General features: G+C 54.9%; 2 protein-coding genes across 4 annotated transcripts in view; one reads left to right on the top strand and one right to left on the bottom strand.

Moving 5' to 3' along the window:
* BAIAP2L1 (BAR/IMD domain containing adaptor protein 2 like 1) overlaps positions 1-9,961 on the top strand; it is an 86,189-nt gene extending 76,228 nt beyond the window's left edge. Inside the window, exons 13-14 of one of the 2 annotated variants that reach the window (XM_081257532.1) lie at positions 8,878-8,915; positions 9,519-9,961. In XM_081257532.1, the coding sequence (XP_081113658.1) occupies positions 8,878-8,915; positions 9,519-9,591 (111 nt within the window). In that variant the 3' untranslated portion in view covers positions 9,592-9,961. Of the gene's footprint in view, positions 1-8,877; positions 8,916-9,515 lie in introns of both variants that reach the window. The other variant, XM_081257531.1, reaches the window with a different exon arrangement.
* A 1,665-nt stretch (positions 9,962-11,626) lies between these two features.
* On the bottom strand, positions 11,627-20,083 carry BRI3 (brain protein I3). Of its 2 annotated transcripts, XM_081257533.1 has the most exons (4): positions 19,742-20,083; positions 19,125-19,227; positions 12,945-12,996; positions 11,627-12,040 (listed from the first exon to the last, which is right to left on the bottom strand). In XM_081257533.1, exons 1-4 carry the CDS (start codon positions 19,884-19,886, stop codon positions 11,861-11,863), a joined length of 480 nt encoding a protein of 159 aa, XP_081113659.1. In that variant the 5' UTR covers positions 19,887-20,083; the 3' UTR covers positions 11,627-11,860. The 2 variants fall into 2 exon arrangements, with proteins under 2 accessions (XP_081113659.1, XP_081113660.1); XM_081257534.1 differs by lacking the exon at positions 12,945-12,996 and having other exon boundaries at positions 19,742-20,079.
* Between the last annotated feature and the right edge of the window lie 1,054 nt (positions 20,084-21,137).

Genomic DNA, 21,137 nt, shown 5'->3' with positions numbered 1-21,137 from the left:
TGTGGTACATGACTCTTTTTGAATTAAGGTTTTCTCAGGGTATATGCCCAGTAGTGGGATTGCTGGGTCGTATGGTAGTTCTATTTTTAGTTTTTTAAGGAACCTCCATACTGTTCTCCATAGTGGCTGTATCAATTTACATTCCCACCAACAGTGCAAGAGGGTTCCCTTTTCTCCACACCCTCTCCAGCATTTATTGTTTGTAGATTTTTTGATGATAGGCCCCTATTTCTGCCTTGCAGGCTGGAAGGCCTTTTTCAGTCTTTCATTTTAGTGGCCTTTATTTCTTTATTTCATATAAGAATATTTAAAAGCTCTAAATATGTAATGAAAACGCCCTCCTTCTGTGATTCCAATGGCGATTAGTTGCCGTTGATTTTGCAAATGTCAGAATAATGAATGTTGACGAACACTTTTCTTAATAATAAGTGAAACCTCGCAGTAAAAGGGAACAGGTATAGAGTCGATAGTTACAGTGAGGTCACATTTATAACGCTGGCAACAAACATTTCTATGGCATCAGACTACTGTGACCAACGAAACTTTTTTAAACACAATCACATGGCACGTGAAGGTACACTTTGTAGAGGGGATCTGCGGGTCGCATTGGAACTCGTCCATGGAACATTTATTGACGAGCTTATTACGGTCCAGGCCCTGGGCTAGGCTCTAGAGAAACAAATAGGAATCAACCCCAGAGCTGAGTCCAGTGAGCGGTGTTTACTGGGGCTGCGGACAAGGTGCAGGGTGACAGGAGGCAGGAAGGGCCCTGGCTCAGGCTCCTGGGAAGCATCAGAAGTGGCTTCTTGGAGGCAAGCATTTGAGCCGAGTCCTGAAGGAAGAGCTCTGATGAAACCCAAAGCCTTCCAACGGTGTCGTGGGGTCTGCGTGGCTGGGCGCGGTCGCGGCAATGGTGGAGAAGCGGGGGATGGGCAGGCCAGGGGTGACGCTCCCCGAGCCAGGCCACCTGGGCTGTACTGCGTCCTTTCCCGTCCTTCCGGGTGGCATTCGGTCATCCAGGGAGGGGACGGTAGGAGCCCCGTCCACTGCTGGGGATGGGGTGACAGGAGTTGTCAGTACTTAAGGGGAAGAACTGATAGAGCTAGTGACTAACTGCTGGTACCTACACGGGAGAGAGCGCTGTTCTGTCTCAGCTCTGGGAGCAGATCTGGTTTACTCGTGTTTACATATTTTGGAGCCTTTTTCTTTCTTTGGATAATTTATATAACGAGCACATACATTAGATCTTTAACATGCCAGCATTAGAAAGAAAAAACATTCTTACACTTTTAACTACTAGAAAAATATAAGTATTTATTTTGGAGGTTCTGAATAATTAAAAATAATCAGTGTCCAATAAGTATGATTGTATTAATTAAAGACAAAGTTACTTATGGTTTGTTAAAGTACCTACAATTTGAGAAACCGCCCCCTTCCCACTTTTGATTAAAAAACAGATAAAAGTTGCCTTTCATGGAGGTATTTATATATTTCATGATTTGACTACTATATTAAGAAATGGCTTTATGGTAAGATTTTTATCTAAAATTCTACTTCGCAAATAAACTGATAAATTATCCCACTCGAGACAAATAAGGATGAACTCTTAAATTAATATTTATCCATCCCATGCTTTAAGTAAACAAAAGTATGTTTTAATATTTTTCACCTCCAATGTTGCCATTTGCTGGGTACATTAAACATACGCTGAAATGAGGTTTCCTTTTAAATCCGGCTGGCAGTCAAAGCTACAGGTTTTGGCTAAACAGCAAAATCCAAGTTTGGTCAGGGTCTCTTTGTAAAAATTAAAACATCTAATCATTACATCTCATTTTAAATACTACTTCTAAAAATAACACTTTCTGCTCATAAAAATAATCCAGAGAATTTTTGTTTTGGTAGAAAATTTGGGAAACATAGAACAAGTATTAAAAAGAAAATTCTATTTATAATCTCACTTCTAGGATAACTCCTGTTAACATTTCATTATATTTCCTTTGAGATATAGATAAATATTGATATATTTAGATACATAGATATTTTCCCCTCCCTCCCCAGCACCCACCCTCATGGTGGGACCATAGCATTTTCTCATGTCACCTTAGAAGCATTTATGCTTCTAACAAGCCCCAGCACTGTGCCTGGGCTGTGATGAGCTGCAGGCCTGCGGCAGGAACCCTGTGAGCCCATGAATGCACCTCCGCGCCCCTCTCGTCCTCACGGATCAGCAGCCTGTAGGTGTCCCTCCATCAGAACTCTGTTGATGAGACAAGTACTGCCGTCACCTGTGTGCTGTTTAAGAGGTACCAATAGGTTACTATGTTGTTCTGATCTGGAGAATAGTGGAAAATGCCAATTAATAAAGGCCACAAGAAAATATTAATTGGCTTTTAAAAATCATCAAAGGCCACAAGGTTCGTGCACTTCCTGAACGAGGCACTGCCAGCCGTCATTTCAGGGCCTCTCACCCAGTCACCCTGACTCTTCTGGATGTCCAATTTTCCACATCTGTAAACGTGCATCTAACCTTGGGCTGAAGATGGTAATAACCCAAAAGTAAGTACAGGGCGTTCACAGACGCATCATGAGGTATAATGACTGATTCGTATTCCATTTCTATCGCTTCATCTTTTGAAGTAATATTTCAGTATCCTCTGCAAAGTGCCAAAGAAAAAGCTGCAACTGTCAGCGGTGTACACCCTCAGATACCTCCGCTGCCTACATCCTGTCCGTTAGACAAGCTACCGCGTTTCATCGCTACCAAGTCAGAGTGGGAGTCCAAGAGCACAGCAAAGCGGACAGAAGGACCGGCTCTGCCCCAAAGAGAGCCCCTGGGGAGCAGGTGAAAAGGCCTGTTTTTAATAGGCCACCTATTCGTCGTGGCCTCTTGCAAAGGCAGCAGACACAGGATCCAATCATCTGTGCGTCAGTGAACAAACCCAGAGAGATTATGGATCGGGCAGAAATGTTCCAGAACTGGGTGGCCCAGCAGAGTGGCCACTGGACACAGGGGCTGCTGAGCACTTGAAAACTGGAGAGTGCAACTGTAAGGAACTGAGTTTTTAATTTTAAATTTGTATTTTCATCTAGTCATACAGTGAGCGGCTGCCGTATCAGTCAGGTACAGATCACACAAGAGAGAACGAGATTCCATTTAGAAACCTGATCCAGAGAGTGGTGGTGGAGAAGCAGGTACCATGATGAGGCCCTTCCAGGACCCCCTGAGGGCTGGAGACACAGCCCTGGAATTTCGTATCTCAGAGGTTCTTACACCCAACTGGGCTGGTCATTTATCTTTCCTAAACTGTTTACACCAGCTGATAACACTGGAGAAAAAAGTATGTTCTGTCTCAGCCAAACTCTGGGGTCCGTGGGAGCTGGTAAAGCAGCTTAACACTTTTATATATGTAGTTTTTACACACAACCATCAGAATACTGTCAGTTACACACAGAGTTTTCCTTAAACACCAGGAAACCTAGGGTGTACCTGGGAGCCACCCATCAGAGAATGTTCCTGAACCCAGTGAGGTGGACCCAGCTGCCCTGGGACGTCCCATCTCAAGAGATCAGATGCCATCTTCTCGCTACCCAGGGGCTGGGCGTCGGTCACGTGCTCTCTGCCTTAGTGGCAGTAGCTTTTAAGTAATCCGATAACTGGGCTTTAAATAGCCATTGAGAAACCAAGCCCTCAGACCTACACACAGATTTCACAGCGCGTCTGCCGACCTGTAAGAGCTGCGCTGAGCGGGTGCTGCCTCCAACCCCCACCCCTACCCCCCGCCTCACCGAGTGGGCACCTTGGTTTCAGAAAAGAGCCCCATGACCAGGGCAGTCGGCTTTCCCCATCTGGGCTTCAGTTCCCCTTTTAAAAATAAACGGGTTGGGCTTCCCTGGTGGTACAGTGGTTAAGAATCCACTTGCCAATGCAGGGGACACGGGTTTGAGCCCTGGTCCGGGAAGATCCCACATGCCATGGAGCAACTAAGCCCATGCGCCACAACTACTGAGCCTGCGCTCTAGAGCCCGCGTGCCACAACTGCTGAAGCCCATGCACCTAGAGCCCGTGCTCCGCAACAAGAGAAGCCACTGCAATGAGAAGCCCGCGCACCACAACGTAGAGTAGCCTCCGCTCTCCACAACTAGAGAGAGAAAGCCTGTGCACAGCAAGTAAGACCAGTGCAGCCAAAAATAAATAAATTAAAAAAAAATAAAGAGGTTGAACTGGGTCAGAGGTTGTGAACTGGGAGAGTCCAGCCTGCAGCTGAGGACTTAGTTGTTAACACGTAAAGCTGTGTCACTCAGGGTTGCTCACACTGCGGGCCACGCGAAGCTGCTCTCCAGCTGGCGGTGGAGAGGAAGGGACGTTCTGTCCGAGGAAGCAGCCGTGCAGGAGGGCAGGCACCAAGGAAGCCCTAGGGCCCGTCCCTCAGGCCCTGCTGTCTGCAGGGTGGCTCGGTCCCCAGGGGAGTGGAGGGCTCCCTGTGAGGCTTCTCAGCAGAGCCTTGGCTGGGCTGCAGGTCCCATCATCTCTGTGCATCTGAGCTGACCCGTAGGCTGGGACCGCATCATCATCTTCAAGGCACACGGGCACGCAGTAGACACCCGGCAGAACTCCGGGGTGACGCGGACACCGTGACAGCCAGCAAGGGCCACCTCCAGGTGGCCTGGGGTTTGGGGTTTTTCGGGAGAAGTCACCAGGCGTGTCCTGTGCCTGTTCCCACCTGTGGGCTGTCTCGCCATCCAGTCCCCAGGCCTCCCCGGCCCCGCTGTCCCCTGGCAGCCTGGCCACTCGCAGGGAGGGAAGCATGCTGGCTGCCAAGCAGGGACACAACATGCGACAGCCCGTGGCCACGGGTGCAGCCCAGCAGAGGGACCAGCGCCTGCAAGTCGTGCTCTGTGAAGCCTGAGGGAAGTGGGGGCGGGAGGTGTGCTGCGAACTCGAGCAGAGCCCAACAGGTGAGTGAAGACCAGCGTCTCCCCAGTGGATGGCCCGGAGCTGTTCCGAGCGCATGCTGTGTGGCCCGCACTGCGACAGAGGAGGTGCCCCGGGCATGCCAGAAGCTGTGCCGAGATGGGTCAGAACGACCAAGAAGAGCCTCCCGAGCCCTCGGTGGCACAGGGCAACGTGTGCCAGGCGATGGAGGAGGGAAAGACGGGGTGTGGGGGGGAGACCCCAAATCCCTCACCGCAGGCTGGTGGAGGCAGTAGAGGGACAGGTGGCTCCCGGCTCAGCCGGCGGGGGATGGGCCGTGCGGGCGGGTCTGAGGCCAGCGTTCCGGAGCTCCTCTCTGGGTAAAGGAGGTGCCTTCGCCGAGGAGAAGGGAGCAGGGAGGAGGGCGGCCGTGGCAATAAGCTCGCTGGCAGGTGTGTTAAAGAGGACACCTTTCTGAAAAGGTCCTATTTTTTTAAGTAAATATTGAAGAGTACCATATACAGAAAAGTGCAAGAAAAGTCACTTTTCACAAAGTGACTCCATATAACCAACACCCAATCAGGAACTGGAGCATTACCAGCCCTCCAGGAGTCCCTCCCGCCACTGTCCCATCTCACAGGCCAGACTGCCCTCCTCTGGACGCTGGGTGCCTGTCTGGTCTGGCCCTGCGTAGACAGAACTGTGTCCCCCTGTGGTTCCACTGGTGTCTCAACAGAGGCTGTCATCCCTCCTGTTAGAATAACTGATTTACGTTGCATTAGTTTCAGGTGTACAGCACAGTGATTCAGTTATACATACGTATACATTCTTTTTTAAAATATTCTTTTTCATTACAGTATATTACATGATACTGAATATAGGACCTTGTTTACCTATTTTATGTATAGTAGTGTGTATCTGTTAATCCCAAACTTCTAATTTATCCCTCCCCGTGTTCCCCTTTGGTAACCATGTTTGTTTTCTATGTCTGTGAATCTGTTTCTGTTTCGTAAATAAGTTATTTGTGTCATATTCTATTTCTTTAAAATATTTATTTTGGCTGCACCGGGTCTTAGTTGCAGTATGTGGGATCTTCTTTGTGGCACGTTTAGTTGTGGCACGTGGGATCTTAGTTGCTGCATGCATGTGGTAGTCTAGTTCCCCAACCAGGGATCGAACCCGGGGGGGCCCCCTGCATTGGGAGCGTGGCGTCTTACCCACTGGACCACCAGGGAAGTCCCTATGTCATATTTTAGATTCCACATATAAGTGATATCATATTGGTATTCGTCTTTCTCTTCTTGACTTCCTTCACTTAGTACAATAATCCATAGGTCCATCCATTTTGCTGCAAATGACATTATTTCACTCTTTTTATGCCTGAATAATATTCCATTGTATATATGTACCCCATCTTCTTTATCCATTCATCTGTTGATGGACACTTTAGGTTGTTTCCGTGTCTTGGTTACTGTAAATAGTGCTGCTATGAACGTTGGGGTGCATTTATCTTTTTGAACTAGAGCTTTGTCCAGATATCTGCCCAGGAGTGGAATTGCTGATTCATATGGCAATTCTATTTTTAGTTTTTTAAGGAACCTCCATGCTGTTCTCCATAGTGGCTGCACCAATTTACATTCCCACCCACAGTGTAGGAGGGTTCCCTTTTCTCCACACCCTCTCCAGCATTTATTTGTGGACTTTTTAATAACGGCCATTCTAACCAGTGTGAGGGTGGAACCTCACTGTTGTTTTGATTTGCATTTTTCTAATAATTAGCAATGTTGAGCACCTTTTTATGTGCCTGTTGACCATCTGTATGTCTTCTTCAGAGAAATGTCTAAGTCTTCTGTCCATTTTTGGATTGGATTGTTTTTTCGTTATTGAGCTGTATGAGCTATTCGTATATTTTGGAAACTAAGCCTTTGTCGGTCACATAGTTTGCCAAGATTTTCTCCCAGTCCGTAGGTTGTCTTTTCGTTTGGTTCATGGTTTCCTTTGCTGTGCAAAAGCTTGTAAGTTTGATTAGGTCCCATTTGTTTGTTTGCTTTTATTTCTATTCCCTTGGGAACCTAAGAAAACATTGCTACGATTTATGTCAGAGAATGTTTTGCCTGACATCTCTCCTGTTGTGAGGAAAGGGCTGCCCCATGCATCCTAGCGGGTGTCTCAGTGCCAATGTGCACGCACGTTGCTTGTACCAACCAGGAGTGGGCTCGCTGGGGCATGTGCCAGGGCCCGGTAGCTTCGGGCTGCCGTCTTAAGGGTCATTTTGCTCTCTTTCCTCATAGCACAAGTTGTTACTTCTTGCCACTTTACCGCCAGGGCTGGACTTCAGTGCATCTCCTCCAGTGTTTGTTTCTCACCATGTCGTGTCACCCAGATAACACAGCCTGTGAAACCATGGCTAAGCTCGTTTCAGAGTTCAGTCGGGCTCCAAGGTTTCTGCCTTGAGGGCAGCGGGGGCGCTGCTCAAGTTGAGGACACACAGGGGAGGGAAACAGTGTCCTGCCCCAAGGACAGGCAGGAAGGTGGTTTCTGTTACATGCCCTCCGGAGGCCGCATCCAGGGAGTCCAGCTTGGCCGGACGTGGGCCTTCCAGGCCGGGAGGATGCAGCCAGCCTCCCCCTGAGCCACAGTCACAGCCCGGACTCAGCCTCCCCAGTCTGGGGGCACCTGCTCTGGGCAGCAGGTTAATGCCAGCACCCTGAGCACGTGTGGGACTGCACGACAGGCATTCTGGGGTATTTTTTAAATAAATCATAAGTTAGCCCTTACTCATCCTGTAACATGAATGTTACACCAGAAACTGCTCACTCCGAGGCCTGCTGAGCAAGCCCGGCGCGCCCTGTGGGACAGGCCCTTTTAGGATGTGCTAACGAGCAGAGCAGCTGCTTTGTGCTTCAGTCCTGAGAGGGAGACATTGAATCCAGACGCCGGGCTGGCTGCCCCTGGTGCTGGGGGCTCCCCCTCGGGATGACCTTGCTGGCCCCAGGTTCATGGTCAAGGTGTGAGGTCCCCAGAGGCCCGGAGACAGCAGGTGCAGGTCTGAAGTAGCCCTGGTGCCCCCAGCCCCCTTCTGCCTTGAGTCTGTATATCCAGCACCCAGGAGAGGCCGTCCCAAGGGAGCCCTGGCCTGGCTTTTACTCCAGGCGTGGCCTTCAGCCCCAGGCTGGCAACTGGCAAGGGGAAGTGAGAGGAGCTCAGAGGCCTGCAAGCCCCGACACCATGGGGCATCCTGGGAGCTGGCCTGGTGGCCCCAGTCAGACGGCATGACACTGCCCTCTCCTGGGCAGCCATCTGAATAAGCCCACCAGCTTGGGCCAGTTATTTCTTACAACAACAGCCAGAGTAGATTTAAAGCAGATTCTTTGTGGAATGAAGGAGAGGACACACGACCACCTGGTCCCCGGCCACACTGGGAGACCCCGAGCCCCTGGGAGCCGGAGGCCGGGGCTCCGAGAGGGCTCTGGCAATTCCTGAAGGCAAAGACAGTGCCGGCACTGTTCCGTCCTCTCTCTCCCGCAATTACGGAACTTGTACAAGATCAGATCTCTGCTTGGCAGTTGGCACCAGTCTACGGCACCGAAACCCAACAAGGTTTTCTTTTTACTGTTTCTCATGGCATCGTTCAGGATCGGGCTCCCAAAAAGCCAACCATAATCACTACAGTTTTGCACCTGAATTCAGGCCACAGGCAGGGAGCAGCAGACCCTGTGTTTCCCTCTAAGATGTTCCAGCACTTGTGAGGGTCCCTCACTGTGTTTCAGAATGTCTTCTGTTCTTGCCCTTAAGCCTCTGAGTGAACTTAGTTAAATGAGACAAATGAATTGAGACTCCAGGGCACTTTGAAACATGCATAGCTTTAAGCAGTCCCTTATGCTTTAGATGTCTTTACCTTCAGGTCTTATTAAAAATGCCCCAATTTCATGAGCCTTCCATAAACTTCTTTTTCTTTCCCACAGAATGATGCAAATGGGTTTGCAAAGCCTCCTTTTCTCAGGTATGTTACTTTCCTCCACAAGGGCCCTCCCCCTTGCTCAGCCCAGGAGGACTGGGCTTGCAGGATCTCAGTTCCCCGACCAGGGATTGAACCCAGGCCCTTGGCAATGAAAGTGTGGAGTGCTAACCACTGGACCGCCAGGGAAGCCCACCGCTCATTACAGAACTATCAGAGCTTTAAACATTTCTGACAGAGGGCAGCGTACCTCTCTGCAGTCCTGTGTGGGGCGGGGAGGTGGTGGTGGGAGAGCCTTCTAGGACAGCGGCTGCATTATTAAGTGCCAAATGCAACACGAGGCCAGGGGAACCCCCTTCTGGATCAGGTAGATGCTGGGCAGGCCCCGCTCCCAGAGGACCCCCAGGCCTGAGGCTTTCTCAGCATCAGGCCCCTCTGCGGCCAAAACGAAACAAATTAGCAGCTTATAATGGGCGCATGGAGAGAACTGTCACAGAACAAAACTTTCATGTTCAGAAAATGTCTGGGATTTATATAAGCTATATAATTTTACAGAGCAAGAGGAGTTATTAGCTCTTTTTCTGAACCAAATCCCTGTCTTGAAGTATTTCTGCCAACAATTTTTTTCTCCCCCCGCCTCCCCAGCAGAGAAAATCCCTTTGCTACTGTGAAACTCCGACCAACGGTGACAAACGATCGCTCAGCACCAGTCATTCGATGAAGAGGTGGGCCCAGATTCTTCTGGTTCCCCGTTCGGTTCTCGCTTGGGAAATGATAGGTATACGCGTGTGATAAGTGCTGTCCTGTTGTAAAGCTGCACAGGAGGGTGCCTGATTTTACATGTATTCCACTTGAGCAAATCAGTGCATTTTCTAATTTAACATAGTTGGGTTTACATATTTCTGTCTTTAAGATAACTCCGTCATAGTTTAGGTACAACTCAATCATTTAAAGTATTTTCTTTCTATTCTGTTCAAGAACTGTAAATTTGGTTCCAATCCTATTGTATCATTTTTTTAAATATTCTATGAATTTTTTTTTAATAGCCAGAATAAGGGACAGTCGATGCTTCTGTGACTGGCTTTCTGCACCTGAATGCAAATAAGATCACAGTTTTATTTTATAAAGCATGTGCTCTCAAATAGCATTATGATGTTTAAAGAAAACACTGTGTAGATTTGCATCCCAGCATGCAAATAATCTTAAGCAATATAAATTATGAGAATATTGTATAAAATTTAATTTTTTAACTTAAAAACTTTTAAATGTTTGCTTAAATCAAATGCAGCCCTACCCAAGATAAAGCATCCCACAAGTTCTCGTGATCTAGACACAGCGCTAGGGCACTGAGAATTCACCTGTCCTCTATCACAGCCATGATATTAGCACTTGAATAATTTCTAAGAGGTACTGAATTCAGCGTTCTGAGTTACCAACTGGAATACCAATGAAAACATGCCAGGCCATGCTACATGCGGGCCTGGCTCACAGGGTAACACATGCGTCTGGGGACTCCGCATGTAGAAACCCAGGGTCCTCTTGCTAAGCTAGTTGACCAAAGCTGCCTCCATCACTGATTTACTCTGAAACCTCTTGGGGTGCAAGTTTCTCCACTTTTCAGTCAGGTGCTGAAACTGCAAACAGCGCTGCTGAAGCCAGGAGGACCTCTGGGAGCCAGGGGAGGGTAGTGGGAGGCTGCACCTCGGCTGAGCCCCACGCCGGCGTACCCGGAACCTCCGCTTCTGCAGCAGCGAGGCGAGGCGGAGCCAGTGGCAGGGTTTATCTCTGGCTGTCAGGGACTACGCCCAATTTGGAGGAGTGGAGAGAGGTGATGAAAACTCACATGCAGGCCATCCACTGTATGGGGGCAGGGGAGGGGAGCCTGTTGCTGACCACAGCTTTTGGCTTTGCCATGAATATTATTTTTCTGTAAGCTTGAAATTGGTCAAGGTCAAATGCAGGTAAACCAGTGTAAGCATGTGATGCTTTGGGTTCTTGGTCCCATCTTCCTCCTGGCTGGTCGACTATGACCCCTTGGTGGTGGGGGTCTGGGGCTGTGGGAGGGCTCCCAGGACCCGCAGGCTAAGGGCATCTGTCAAGCAGCACACTTGTCTTTTGAGAGCAGACCCGTCCACCAGCCAAGAAAACACAATCAAATTAGTCACGTGGCCCATCGCTCCTCTCACCGTTTGACAAGAGTAGGGTTCACAGAAGCCCTTCATTTTCAACAGTGTGGAAGGAGTGAGGTGTAGAAGCTTGTTAATAAGGGAAAGGGGCAGGGGGTGTCACACCATGGCCCCGGCCCCCAGAGCTCTGCTGCTGGGGGTCTTCTGGCTGTGTTTGTTAGGCTAGGTTACAGGGATGGCACAGGTCCTGGGATTATCAGATGCCACTTGCAGGCCCGCCTGGCTCACCCAGACCCTCTACACCTCCACAGAAGGGACGATAGCCGTCACTTACCTGCGTCACACAGCACGGGAGGCCTTGCCTTAGGTCCTGGGCACTGGGGTGCGTGCTCTGTAAATGTCAAGGTATTAGGTTTCATTATTATAATACAAACTTGAAAACAAGCACATTTTTTGAGCTGTAAATGCCTACTGAGGAATAAAAGAAGGTCGGTGTGAACTGGATAATGTTGAAGCTGAGTTAGGAGAGGTAAACACTCTTCTCTATTTTGTATATGTTTGAAGTTTTCGTAACAAAACTTGATTTCTGTAAGTGGCAGTGTGCAAACACTGAATAAGCAAAACCAGGTAAACAATGGTATGGATCTCATTTATTTAAAACAGTGTTTCTCACCTTTCTCAAAGTGAAGACTGCGAAAAGTAAAAGCAGTGCTTTACTGAGCTGTCGTTGACCTGGGAGCAGTGCCGTGCGCGTCCACACTCCCGACCCCTGTGCCCTCGGCTCCAGCGCCCAGTCCACCCACCTCCCTTTACAAAACAGTCCTGAAGCTGAATCCCATGAAGCTACTGTACACGACATTTACATTAGAAAAAGAGAGCTGGGTGTGGGGAAGCCAGGCGTGCTGTTCCCTTTAAGTAAAGTTTGCTCCACAGTTGGGGCATCTTCGCTTCCTCAAGGCAAAACAGCAGATGAACCCAAAGGGGAACAAGACGATGGCCAAGAAGATGCCCAGGAAGGTGAAGGAGTCCTCCAGAACCCCGACCCTGCGGAGAGAGAGGGGGCACGCGGGTTAGGGCCCTCGCAGACCCCAGGCCTGCCGGCCCAGCGAACCCCTGTCCCCAAGGTGCCTCCCGCCCACGTCCGCAAGCCTAGGTGCCTCCAGAGCTCGGGCGCCGGTCGTGGAGGGAACGGCCAGCTGCCACCAGTCGCTGCACAGAAAATGTGAAGAGGACAGAAGAGCCGCTTGGGAGGCACCAGCACCTACTGATAAAAGCAAGAACATCTGGCTGCCATATAACCTGCCACATGTTTTCTCTTACAAAACGAGGAACAAGAGGCAAATGCTGGTTTCTATAAAAATTCTTACATCTCTGAGAAGAACAAGACCAAGAAACCCAAATCACTTTAGGATATTTTTTCCCAACGCTGAAAAGTTTTAGACTTATTTTCCCATTCCCTACAGGGAAATTCCAAAAATAGTGATAGAGTTTGGATTTTGTGTGATTTTTATCGGTTTGGGCGGGGCGGGGGGGCAGATTTTAGTGAAAGACTAAAATCAGCCATGTTCACACCATGTTCACACAATGTCACTTATCTTGAGAAATTTAATCTCAAAGCTTCCTCTTTGGAAAAAGTCACGATAACCTTCAACATGCACAGTACATAATCCCTCGGACCGCTAGGGGCCATCCCCCCACCGTGTGCCCACGAGGGCACCACCCCGGGTCTCGGGTCCTTTTCAAAGGCCCCGAAGCGGGGGAGCAGGAGCCCTGTGCTCAGCTCCTCCGGCGACGCCCAATGATGCCCGCCCCCCAGAAGCGTTTCTCTCCGGCCCCACAGGCCCAGCCCCGCCCCAGCTGCAGCGCAGAACCAGTGCCCCGCCCTCGGGCCCCCAGCCCATCCCCCCACGCACACGCCAAGGTCCTTGGGCTTCCTGAAGCCACTTACCGTCCTCAAACATGGTAAGGATCCTTTATGCCCACGACCCTCCTCTGGCCGCCTGTGTGGAGAGGAGGAAGGTTCGGCCCAACCAACAAGCGTGGGCGGGGGGGGGGGGGGGCGCGGGCAAACAGAGCTGCGGGGGCCCAGCGAGGGGCAGCTCAGCCGGGACTCCGACTCCAAGCCCTGCCCCGGAGGAGAGGGCGCGGGAGACACTCCACTCCCGCAGCACCTCCCAGCGGGCCTGGCCAGCGGGAGCCCTGGGAGCTCTGCAGAGAGACCAAGGGCGGGGGGTGTTGGGGACCTGCCTCACGCCCCGAGTTAGTTGAGGAAAGGTTCTGAGCAGCCCTGCAGCGGAGACACCTGCTGAGCCCAGACTCACGGACGCCGCCCACAGGCCAGGCCCGCCCCAAGGGAAAGCGCATCAGCTGGCCAGCATCTGTCAGCAGGGCCGCCATTTCTGGCCCAGACAGTATAACACAGGCTGTCAGGTCACCACGCCGTGTCCCGTGCCCGTCCAGACCCCACCTGCCCCAGCTTCGAGGCCCTCTCAGACCAGGTGGCAGAAGAACCTGCTGAGAGAGCGAGCACCTGAGGCCACGCGGCCGAAGTAGGGAGCGGGGCTTCCAGAAGGCCCTGAGCCACCACCTGTGGCTCCACACAAAGGAGGACGTGACAGGCTGCCCCGGGCCCGGAACACGCCTGCTCTGTGCAGTTGCTGCCAGCAGCTCCTACACCTAGTGGTATTCATCAGGCCACCTGAGAATAACTGGGGGCAGCCAGGCAGCCGGGGACCACTCGGGGAGCCATGGCCCCATCTCCCTGCTTCCTCCAGGCACCGAACCAGGTTCCACCTACAGCTGAAATCCCCAGACTCAAACCGGTTTGTACGTTCGGTTAGAATGTCCAAGGGAGGAGAAGCACAGGACAGAGTTGAACTAGGCCTCACAGCTGGGTCACCTGCACCAGCTGAGAACCTTCTGAGTCACCAGGGTGCCTCATGTCCCCTCCAGGGGCCAATGAGGCCCGAGGACAGTGACTACCAGATGCTCTGTACTATCTCACCTAAGGATCAAAGCTGTTCAGAGGCAGAGCTTAGAACCCAGTGTGTCCACTCAAAGGCTCCAGGAGATCCCAGGAGGAGGCTGGGCCCAGGTGGGGTCCCGCCCTGCTGCCCTTGGTGCCCTGGAGGGCACCCTGCGCCCCCTGGCTGGAGAAGCCCTCCGAGTGGCGGCTGTCTCCCCACAGTGGAGGGGCGGGGCTTGCCCTGTGCTGCCTGGTGCCCGCGTCCGCGTGAACTGGCCCGTCTGCGACTCGTTCCTGTCCTCTGGGGTTGGGGGTCAAACAGCAACAGCCCCCCATCTGCCTCTTCCCTAATTCTCCACCCAGACCCCAGTCGACACTGTCTAAAGCTGGGGGAAGCCCAGGAGGGCCAGTCACTCTCATCCGGGCCCTCCCCACCATGAGGCCAGTGGACTGGCCCCGCGTGAGCACAGCTTTCCAGCAGCAGCCAGACCAGCCGGGGGAGGCCCTGGCAGCCCAGGCAGGAGGAACACACTCCCTCATTCCACAAAGCTGGAGTGCTTTCTGTCCAGATCCATCACTCCCTCGAGCCAGAGCAGAGCAGGCAGCTTGGGCCTCCCCTTCCCAACACCCTCAGTCAGGAGTCCGGGTTTGATGGGGAGAAACCCCACGCCCTCTCCCCCGTTCACCTCCAGCCCACCCCAAGAAGGCGGCAGAGCCAGGCCGTTTCCCTTCAGCAGCCAGGGAGGTGGGCAGAATCCGGGCCCTGCCAGCAGGTCTGCTCCACACTCAGACCTTCCACGGAGAACCACGGCCCGACCCGCCAACGTGGCTTCCCAGCCCAAGGGACCTGCTACCCGCAGTCCACACCTCTTACCCACAATTGCAAATGCCAAAAGCTCTGAACGCAGAACTTCTTTATAAGTTTGTAACGAACCCAGCTGGCAGCCACATGTGACCTGAACTGACGTGTGGCCTTTTATAGTCTTAATGTGTCCCCTTAATGGGAATATTTGTGTCTTGCTGCAGAAATGTTAACATTTGACCATGGGTACTGCCCAAACCTCAAAAGCAGTGCTGGCATGATTTACTGTTTTTAAACATCCAAAATCTTCTGAACTGAGAACACAATCTGGTCTCTAGGCCAGTCCTGACGCAGCAACAGCAGGCTGCAGAGCAAACCTGTCCTTCTGGGACCACGTGGGAGGGAGGAAACCCCCTGCCCGTCCTGCCAGCCTCTCCTAAGTGGCGTGGCCTCTCTTTCTCTCCAAGCCCCTCAAAAGCCCTAACCGTTTCAAAGTGAGTTTCACCTCTTCATCCACTGGCTCAGAATCCAAGCGGCTCCAGCTGTGGTTAAAAGGCCCCTCCCCCATTCCTGAACAATGGGGGTGGGGAGGATATAGAAACTGGAGAAATCTGGGAACTGATTCTGAAAACACTTCCTTAACGAACTCTGACCTTATGGGGAGAGTGGTCACTCGATTCCACTGACACCCATCTGCTCAGGGAGCTGGGCTGGGTGGGGCCCCAGGACGAGCGCAGTGGAGACCCTGCAACCCACATGTCCCATCCCATCCTCACCACCCCCCGTTTCCTCACAGCGTCCTCCCCGTCCCATCGCGTCCCCCTTACACGAAGCTGGAGCCCGGAGCCTTGTTCAGGCAGCGAGTGGCCTGGCCGGGAACAATCCAGACCCCAGCCCAGGGCCTCCCTACCCTCTGAGCACCCCCCCTCCAGTTGGTGCCACCACTGCTCCCAGCACAAGGTGGCCTCAGGTCAGGATCTGCCGCAGAACAATCCCAGACAAGCCGAGAGAGGGGAGCAGAGGGCTTCGTGCCGGTGGCCACGAGCCTGCAGACAGGCAGGGGCGGGGCATGATGCCCCATAGCACCTGGCCAGCCCCCTCCAGAGACCAGGTCATACCTCGCCCCCAGCTGTCCCACGGTCCCACAGGGACGGGGAGCCGCCGGCCACTCCAGGGGCGCTTCTGAGCAAGCCTGCAGCCGGGTAGCCCAGAGCCTCCCCAAGCAGAACAAATGCTGCAGGAGGCCTGCAAGGTGGGAAGGCCTGCCTGGGGCTCCGGGGGCTCCCCGGACCCCAGGCTCAGTCCAAGCACATCTGGACGGAGAGGCCCCGAGCGCTCCCAGGCCCCCACGGTCGGCACGGCCTGCCCGCGGCAGCCCGGGAGCCGGGACCGGCTCATCAGTGCTCGGGGCCGGAGCCCCGGCCTCATCACTGTCCTGACCTCTGGGCAGCATCTGACCTCCACAGCTATTCCTTGAGCCCCTGTCTTGGCTTCCAAGACCCCGGCCGTTCCTGGATTCCCTCCTACCTCTTTGGTCACCCCTAAGACCGAACGCCCAGCGACGCCCAGCGGGAAGCCGGGTGCAGCCAGGCCCCGCGCCTCGACGCGCCTTCCAGCCTCCGACCCGCGCTGCCCAGCGCCCTCTGCACAGGCCCTCCCACTGCAGCCCCGGGCCCCCAGACCCGAAGTGGCCTCATCCAGGGACAGCCCACGCCCCAGAGAAGGACAGCTTCAGAGAGGCCCGAGGCCTGGCCGAAGCCCCACCAGCCAAGGCTGGTCCACAGGGGCCGCGGGCGGGCAGGGGTGGGGTGAGGCGCATGCTCAGTCTGCAGGGGTAGAAAGAAATGCTCTCATAGTGGCTAAAAAGGGAAGATGGGGTCAGGCTGCTTAAGGGAAAGCTCAGACGGTGGCAAAGTGACAAGTGGCACAGGCCTCTGACGCCAGGCCTCACTCAGAGGGAATCACAGACGTGTGACTTCGGCAAACTCCTGCCAAGCTCCCAGGGAGGGACGGAGCCTGGCGGGCTGGCTGGGAAGGAAGGAAGTGTGGTCACATGAGAAGCCGCTTGTCTCCCAACCCTATGACGCCGGACAGCAGCCACACGGGCTGTCCCCAGGGACTAGGCACCCTCTCCCCAAACCACCGCGGAGCTTCCTTGGAAGCACCCGGCCTTCCCCTGCTTCCTGCTGCCCACCTCCCCGGGCCCCCAGCCCACTCTTCGGCAGCAGAGGGCACTGCAGGCAGGGGGCCAGGACACCCCTGTGTAAGAGCCCAAGCGCCGGGAGGGCCCTAACCGCCGGCATCTGTCCTCAAGCTGACAGAAGGGCCCACGGAGGACACGTCCTGGCGGGAGTCAGAGTGTGTGCTCCCCACCCGGGCCCCAGACTTGTTCTCAGAGCACCTGCTCCCCGTCGTTGCGCCCACCACCCAGAGGCCGGCGATCCGACAAAAGGGAAGAAACGATCCCGGATGCAGGCGCCCACCCTCAGCCTTCGAGCAGCCCTGAGCCCAGACCCCTCCTCAGAAGAGCAGAGAGACGGTGACCCACATTCTGCACGTTGGGGGCTGAGAGCAGAAGCCGGGGCCTCCGCTGTGACAGCCCCCACCCCAGGGAAAGAGAGGAATCAAGGGAAATGCTCCCCGTTCTGCAGCAGCCTGGAAGCTCACAACCCTGGGGGATCCGTGCCCCGTAAACCCCACTGCTGGTCTCCCCTCCTCCACGCTCAGGGCCTTGAGCCAGCAAGAGCCTTGGACCATCCTATCAGACACCCCATCTCCCAGATGGGGAAACGGGCCCAGCTGGCAGCTGGCAAGGCCAGGATCGGAGCCCAGCTCGTCTGGCAGGCTGGGCCCTGCGGGGAGACGCTGAAACCCCAGCCAGAGGGCTCTGCTCCAGGTGCGGCGCCTCCTCAGCTGCCAGCCTGAAACCCCTCCTTACACTTAGGATATCGCTCGGAACCCCTCCCGCCCGGAAACAGGCCTTTGGAATCGCCCAGCTGGGCTCCTTGGGGACAGAAGGGCCGTGCACACAGCAAGGCTCTGGGCACCCGGAACCAGCCTCAAAGCCAAGCACAGCGGGTTTCCCGTCGCCCACCTCTCTGTGCAACTTTCCAAAAGGATTCCCAATGGCTCTCTCCACAAGGGACCAGCCTCCCAGGCCATGCCCCCATCTCCAAGCCCACCCACATGCCCCCAACCCCAAGAACTCCGCCGCCTACAGGTGCCCGGTGCAGGGTGCAGAGAGCTCCTCTCCGGAGGCGGCCAGCTGTCTCCCCTCCCCCTTCACATTCTCCAAAGGCCAGAGTATCACCAGATGTGTCCCAAGAGACACCTGCTTAGGGTTTGCAAATCAAGATCCACCTGGCCGGCACGCAACCCAGAGGGCTCTCCCCTGCCCACAGCCCCTTTAGGAAACTCACGGTTGGTTCCGGGGGTCCAGCCTCCTGCCCTCACTTCCAGACGTCCCCCCAATTCCCAGGCCCTTGTCTCCCCACACAATTGACCCTTGTGACTCAAACTGTTAACTTCCCTTCGACTCCACTCTGGGCGTCCCTGATACACTTTTGAAATTAAGCCTAAGTGTAAAACAGGGCTTCTCAGTTCCATCTCACGAACTCCAACTTCCTCCGCCACCCGCCTCTCCACCCAGGCTGAACACCCCGTCCTTGCCAAGTCTGCCCTGACTTTCTAAACTGTCCATGCAGTCGAATCCACCAAGGGCAAGGACCAAGTCTTATCTAAATTTGAATCCTCAGGACCCACACAGAACAAGCATCTAACAGCTGCCTCTCAGGCCCTACAAAAACAGAAAATTCTAGAGGTTCAAGGTTGAGAATCTGAAATATCGCTCCCACCCCAAAGAACCTCGGCGTTGCTGCCCTTATGCAGGTAAGGGCCCTGATGGCATGAAGCAGCCCTGACACCGGCTGCTCCCCTGGCCCCCTGGCCTTCCAGCTCCTCTAACACGGGCCACCTGAGTCGGTCTCTCCTGCCCACGCACTTCAAACTGACCCTCCCGCGAGAAGAGAACCTTCTACCACCTTCAAGAATCAACCGCAGAGCAAACTTGCAGCTCCCAGAACCGGGGATGAGAGGCTGCCAGTCTAACTGCTACCATTTCTTCATCCCACCCACTTGGGACTCAGTGGCCCCCAAAGCACGCAACTCCCCCAGGAAAGAGAACCCAGCCCCCTCTGCCCCATGAAAGGTGCATGGACCCAAGGACCACTGAACCCACTCTCTCCCATGCCCCAGTGAGCAGCCTGTCCCAAGACTGACCGTGTCTCCAAACGACCCTGCCTTTATGAGTTTCAGTAAGTGTGTTCTTAGAGGTTTCTGGGGCCCCCAGGCCCGTGACATACCTGCAGACAGGGCAGCCTCCAACGACAACGATGGAATTGGCAGGGTACCGGGTGACATTTCGACTGTGGATGTTGTAGACCCTGGGGTGGTGCGTGGGTAACCCTGTGGGCAGGAAAGCACATCAGAAGGGGGCAGGCAGGAAAACGCGGGGAGTCAGAGGTCTACTTCTCCTGCCCTTCCCCTCTCCCCACCAAAAACTCGCATCCTTTTCAAAATCAAGACAACAACAGCGTCCACTAAGTGCCTACTATGGGCTTTATCAGGTGCTAACTTGCAGACAGCATCTCATTAATAAAGTTAATTTGCAAGGAGATGGTGATGCTTCCCGGGAAGGGCGAGCCGGGCGCGCGCGACCGCGCAGGTGGGCTGAGGGCCCTCGGGCAGCACCCAGACTCGGGGTCCCGACATCAGGTTCGCGGAGCGGAGACTGCCCGCCACCGGGTCTCCCCTCGGCCGCGCCCCCGCCGCAGCCGCGTCCGGAGAAAAGTTGGTTTCGGGGTTAAAGGTCGCCACAGAACTCCGCCCAAAGTTTGCTCCCGGGGCCCCGGGCCCCGCCCGCTCGGCCAGCCCTGGTCCCGGGCCGACCCCCACCCCGCCCCCCGGGCCCCGGGCCCACCTGTGACGAGGTAGGGGTAGGGCGGCGGCGGGGCGGCGGCGGCGGGGATGGCGCCGTAGCCGTGCGGGCCGCACGCGAAGTCGCCCTGGCCGGCCTCCAGGTTGTAGGCGGGCGGCCGCTCCTGCAGCAGGGGCTTGTGGTCCATGGCGGGCGGCGCCCACTGCGCCCGGCCCGGCTCCCGCTCGCGCTCTGACTCGGCTCCTACTCGGATTCGCGGGGACGCCCGGACGCCCGGCGGCGGGACCCGCTCTTCGCGGGCGGCGGCGGCGGCGGGGCTGGGCCCCCTGGAGGCGGGTGCCGCGGGCTTCCCCCCGCGCCTCCCCCCGCCGGTCACAAGACCCGGATCACGTGGCGCGGCTCCCGCGGGGGGGTGGGGCGGGGCGGGGCGGGGCCGGCGGCGTCTTAAAGGAGCCGCGCCCGCTCTCAGCCGCCCCGCGGGCCTCCAGTCCGGGCGTCCCGACATCCGCAGCCCCAGACCTCACACCGCGAGGAAAGACCCCGCCCCCACGCCGACCCAGAGACGCCGCACTAGGGGCGTGACCTTATGGCCGGTCGACCTGTCCCTCCCGGCGCTCCTGGCCCGCTGGGCCTCGGGGGCCCGAGCCCAGGCCCGAGCCCACCCACCACTGAGGAGGGCTGAGGCCTGGGGGGCAGGGGCGGCCCGGAGGAGGTGCTAGGCGGGGCGAGTCCCCAGGCTGCCCCCTGGTTGTCACCGCCCCGGGCAGAGGGGCCGGGGCCTCCGCATTCTGAGCGACCCCGTGAATCGTGCCTGCTCGTGCTCAGCTGGTGTTCAATTCCTCGGTTTTCTTTTTGACAAACTAAATTCGGTAATTTATAGGGGTTGTGGCCACTGATTACAAATTAACTCCCCTGTTGGGGACAAACCCTAAATATCGGGCACCGCTGTGTGGCAGGTTCTGTCCCACTGTTGCTCCTCGGTTCGGTAATCTTCACGGCAACCCAAGGAAGTACTGACCCCTGGTCCACAGTCCGGAGACGGCTCAGAAGAGGGGAGTGACCTAGACTGGACCGCCAAGGCCGCTAAGTCCCACGCCCTCACGGAAGCACTATGTCACATGCTAAGAGCTTAATGGTTTTGTAATAAAACTTTAAACAAACAGATGTGTGAGCTTCAGGCCCTGACACCCTGTAGCTCCCCCTGCACCCCTCCCGGGCCTTTTGCAGCGTTTGGGGTTTCCCAGCCTTTCTCACGTGACCCGCACTTTGATCTAGCTCAGGGACAACTCTCAGACCCCGCCTCATTTTCAACTTTTCTTAAGAGACCATCGAGATTCTTTATCGCAAGTGTAGCCCAACAATCCAGTGGGAAGGGAGGAGGGGCGGCCGGGTAAGGGCCTGGCTGGCACTGGGGGGAAGAGCCAGGTACAGAATGGAG

The sequence above is a fragment of the Mesoplodon bidens genome (assembly GCF_964165515.1).
Source record: "Mesoplodon bidens genome assembly, chromosome: 15".
In the NCBI taxonomy this organism is placed as follows: domain Eukaryota; kingdom Metazoa; phylum Chordata; class Mammalia; order Artiodactyla; family Ziphiidae; genus Mesoplodon; species Mesoplodon bidens.
The sequence above is the reverse complement of the archived record's forward strand: the minus strand, read 5'-3'. Positions and strand labels throughout refer to the sequence as shown.

What these genes read in the sequence shown, in the direction of transcription:
- BRI3 (XM_081257533.1), bottom strand. Translation starts at nt 19,886, where the DNA reads ATGGACCACAAGCCCCTGCTGCAGGAGCGGCCGCCCGCCTACAACCTG. An exon ending in CTACCCCTACCTCGTCACAG is followed by an intron (nt 19,228 to 19,741) that starts GTGGGCCCGGGG and finishes TCCTGCCCACAG; the next exon opens with GGTTACCCACGCACCACCCC. An exon ending in CCTTACCATGTTTGAGGACG is followed by an intron (nt 12,041 to 12,944) that starts GTAAGTGGCTTC and finishes CTCTCTCCGCAG; the next exon opens with GGTCGGGGTTCTGGAGGACT.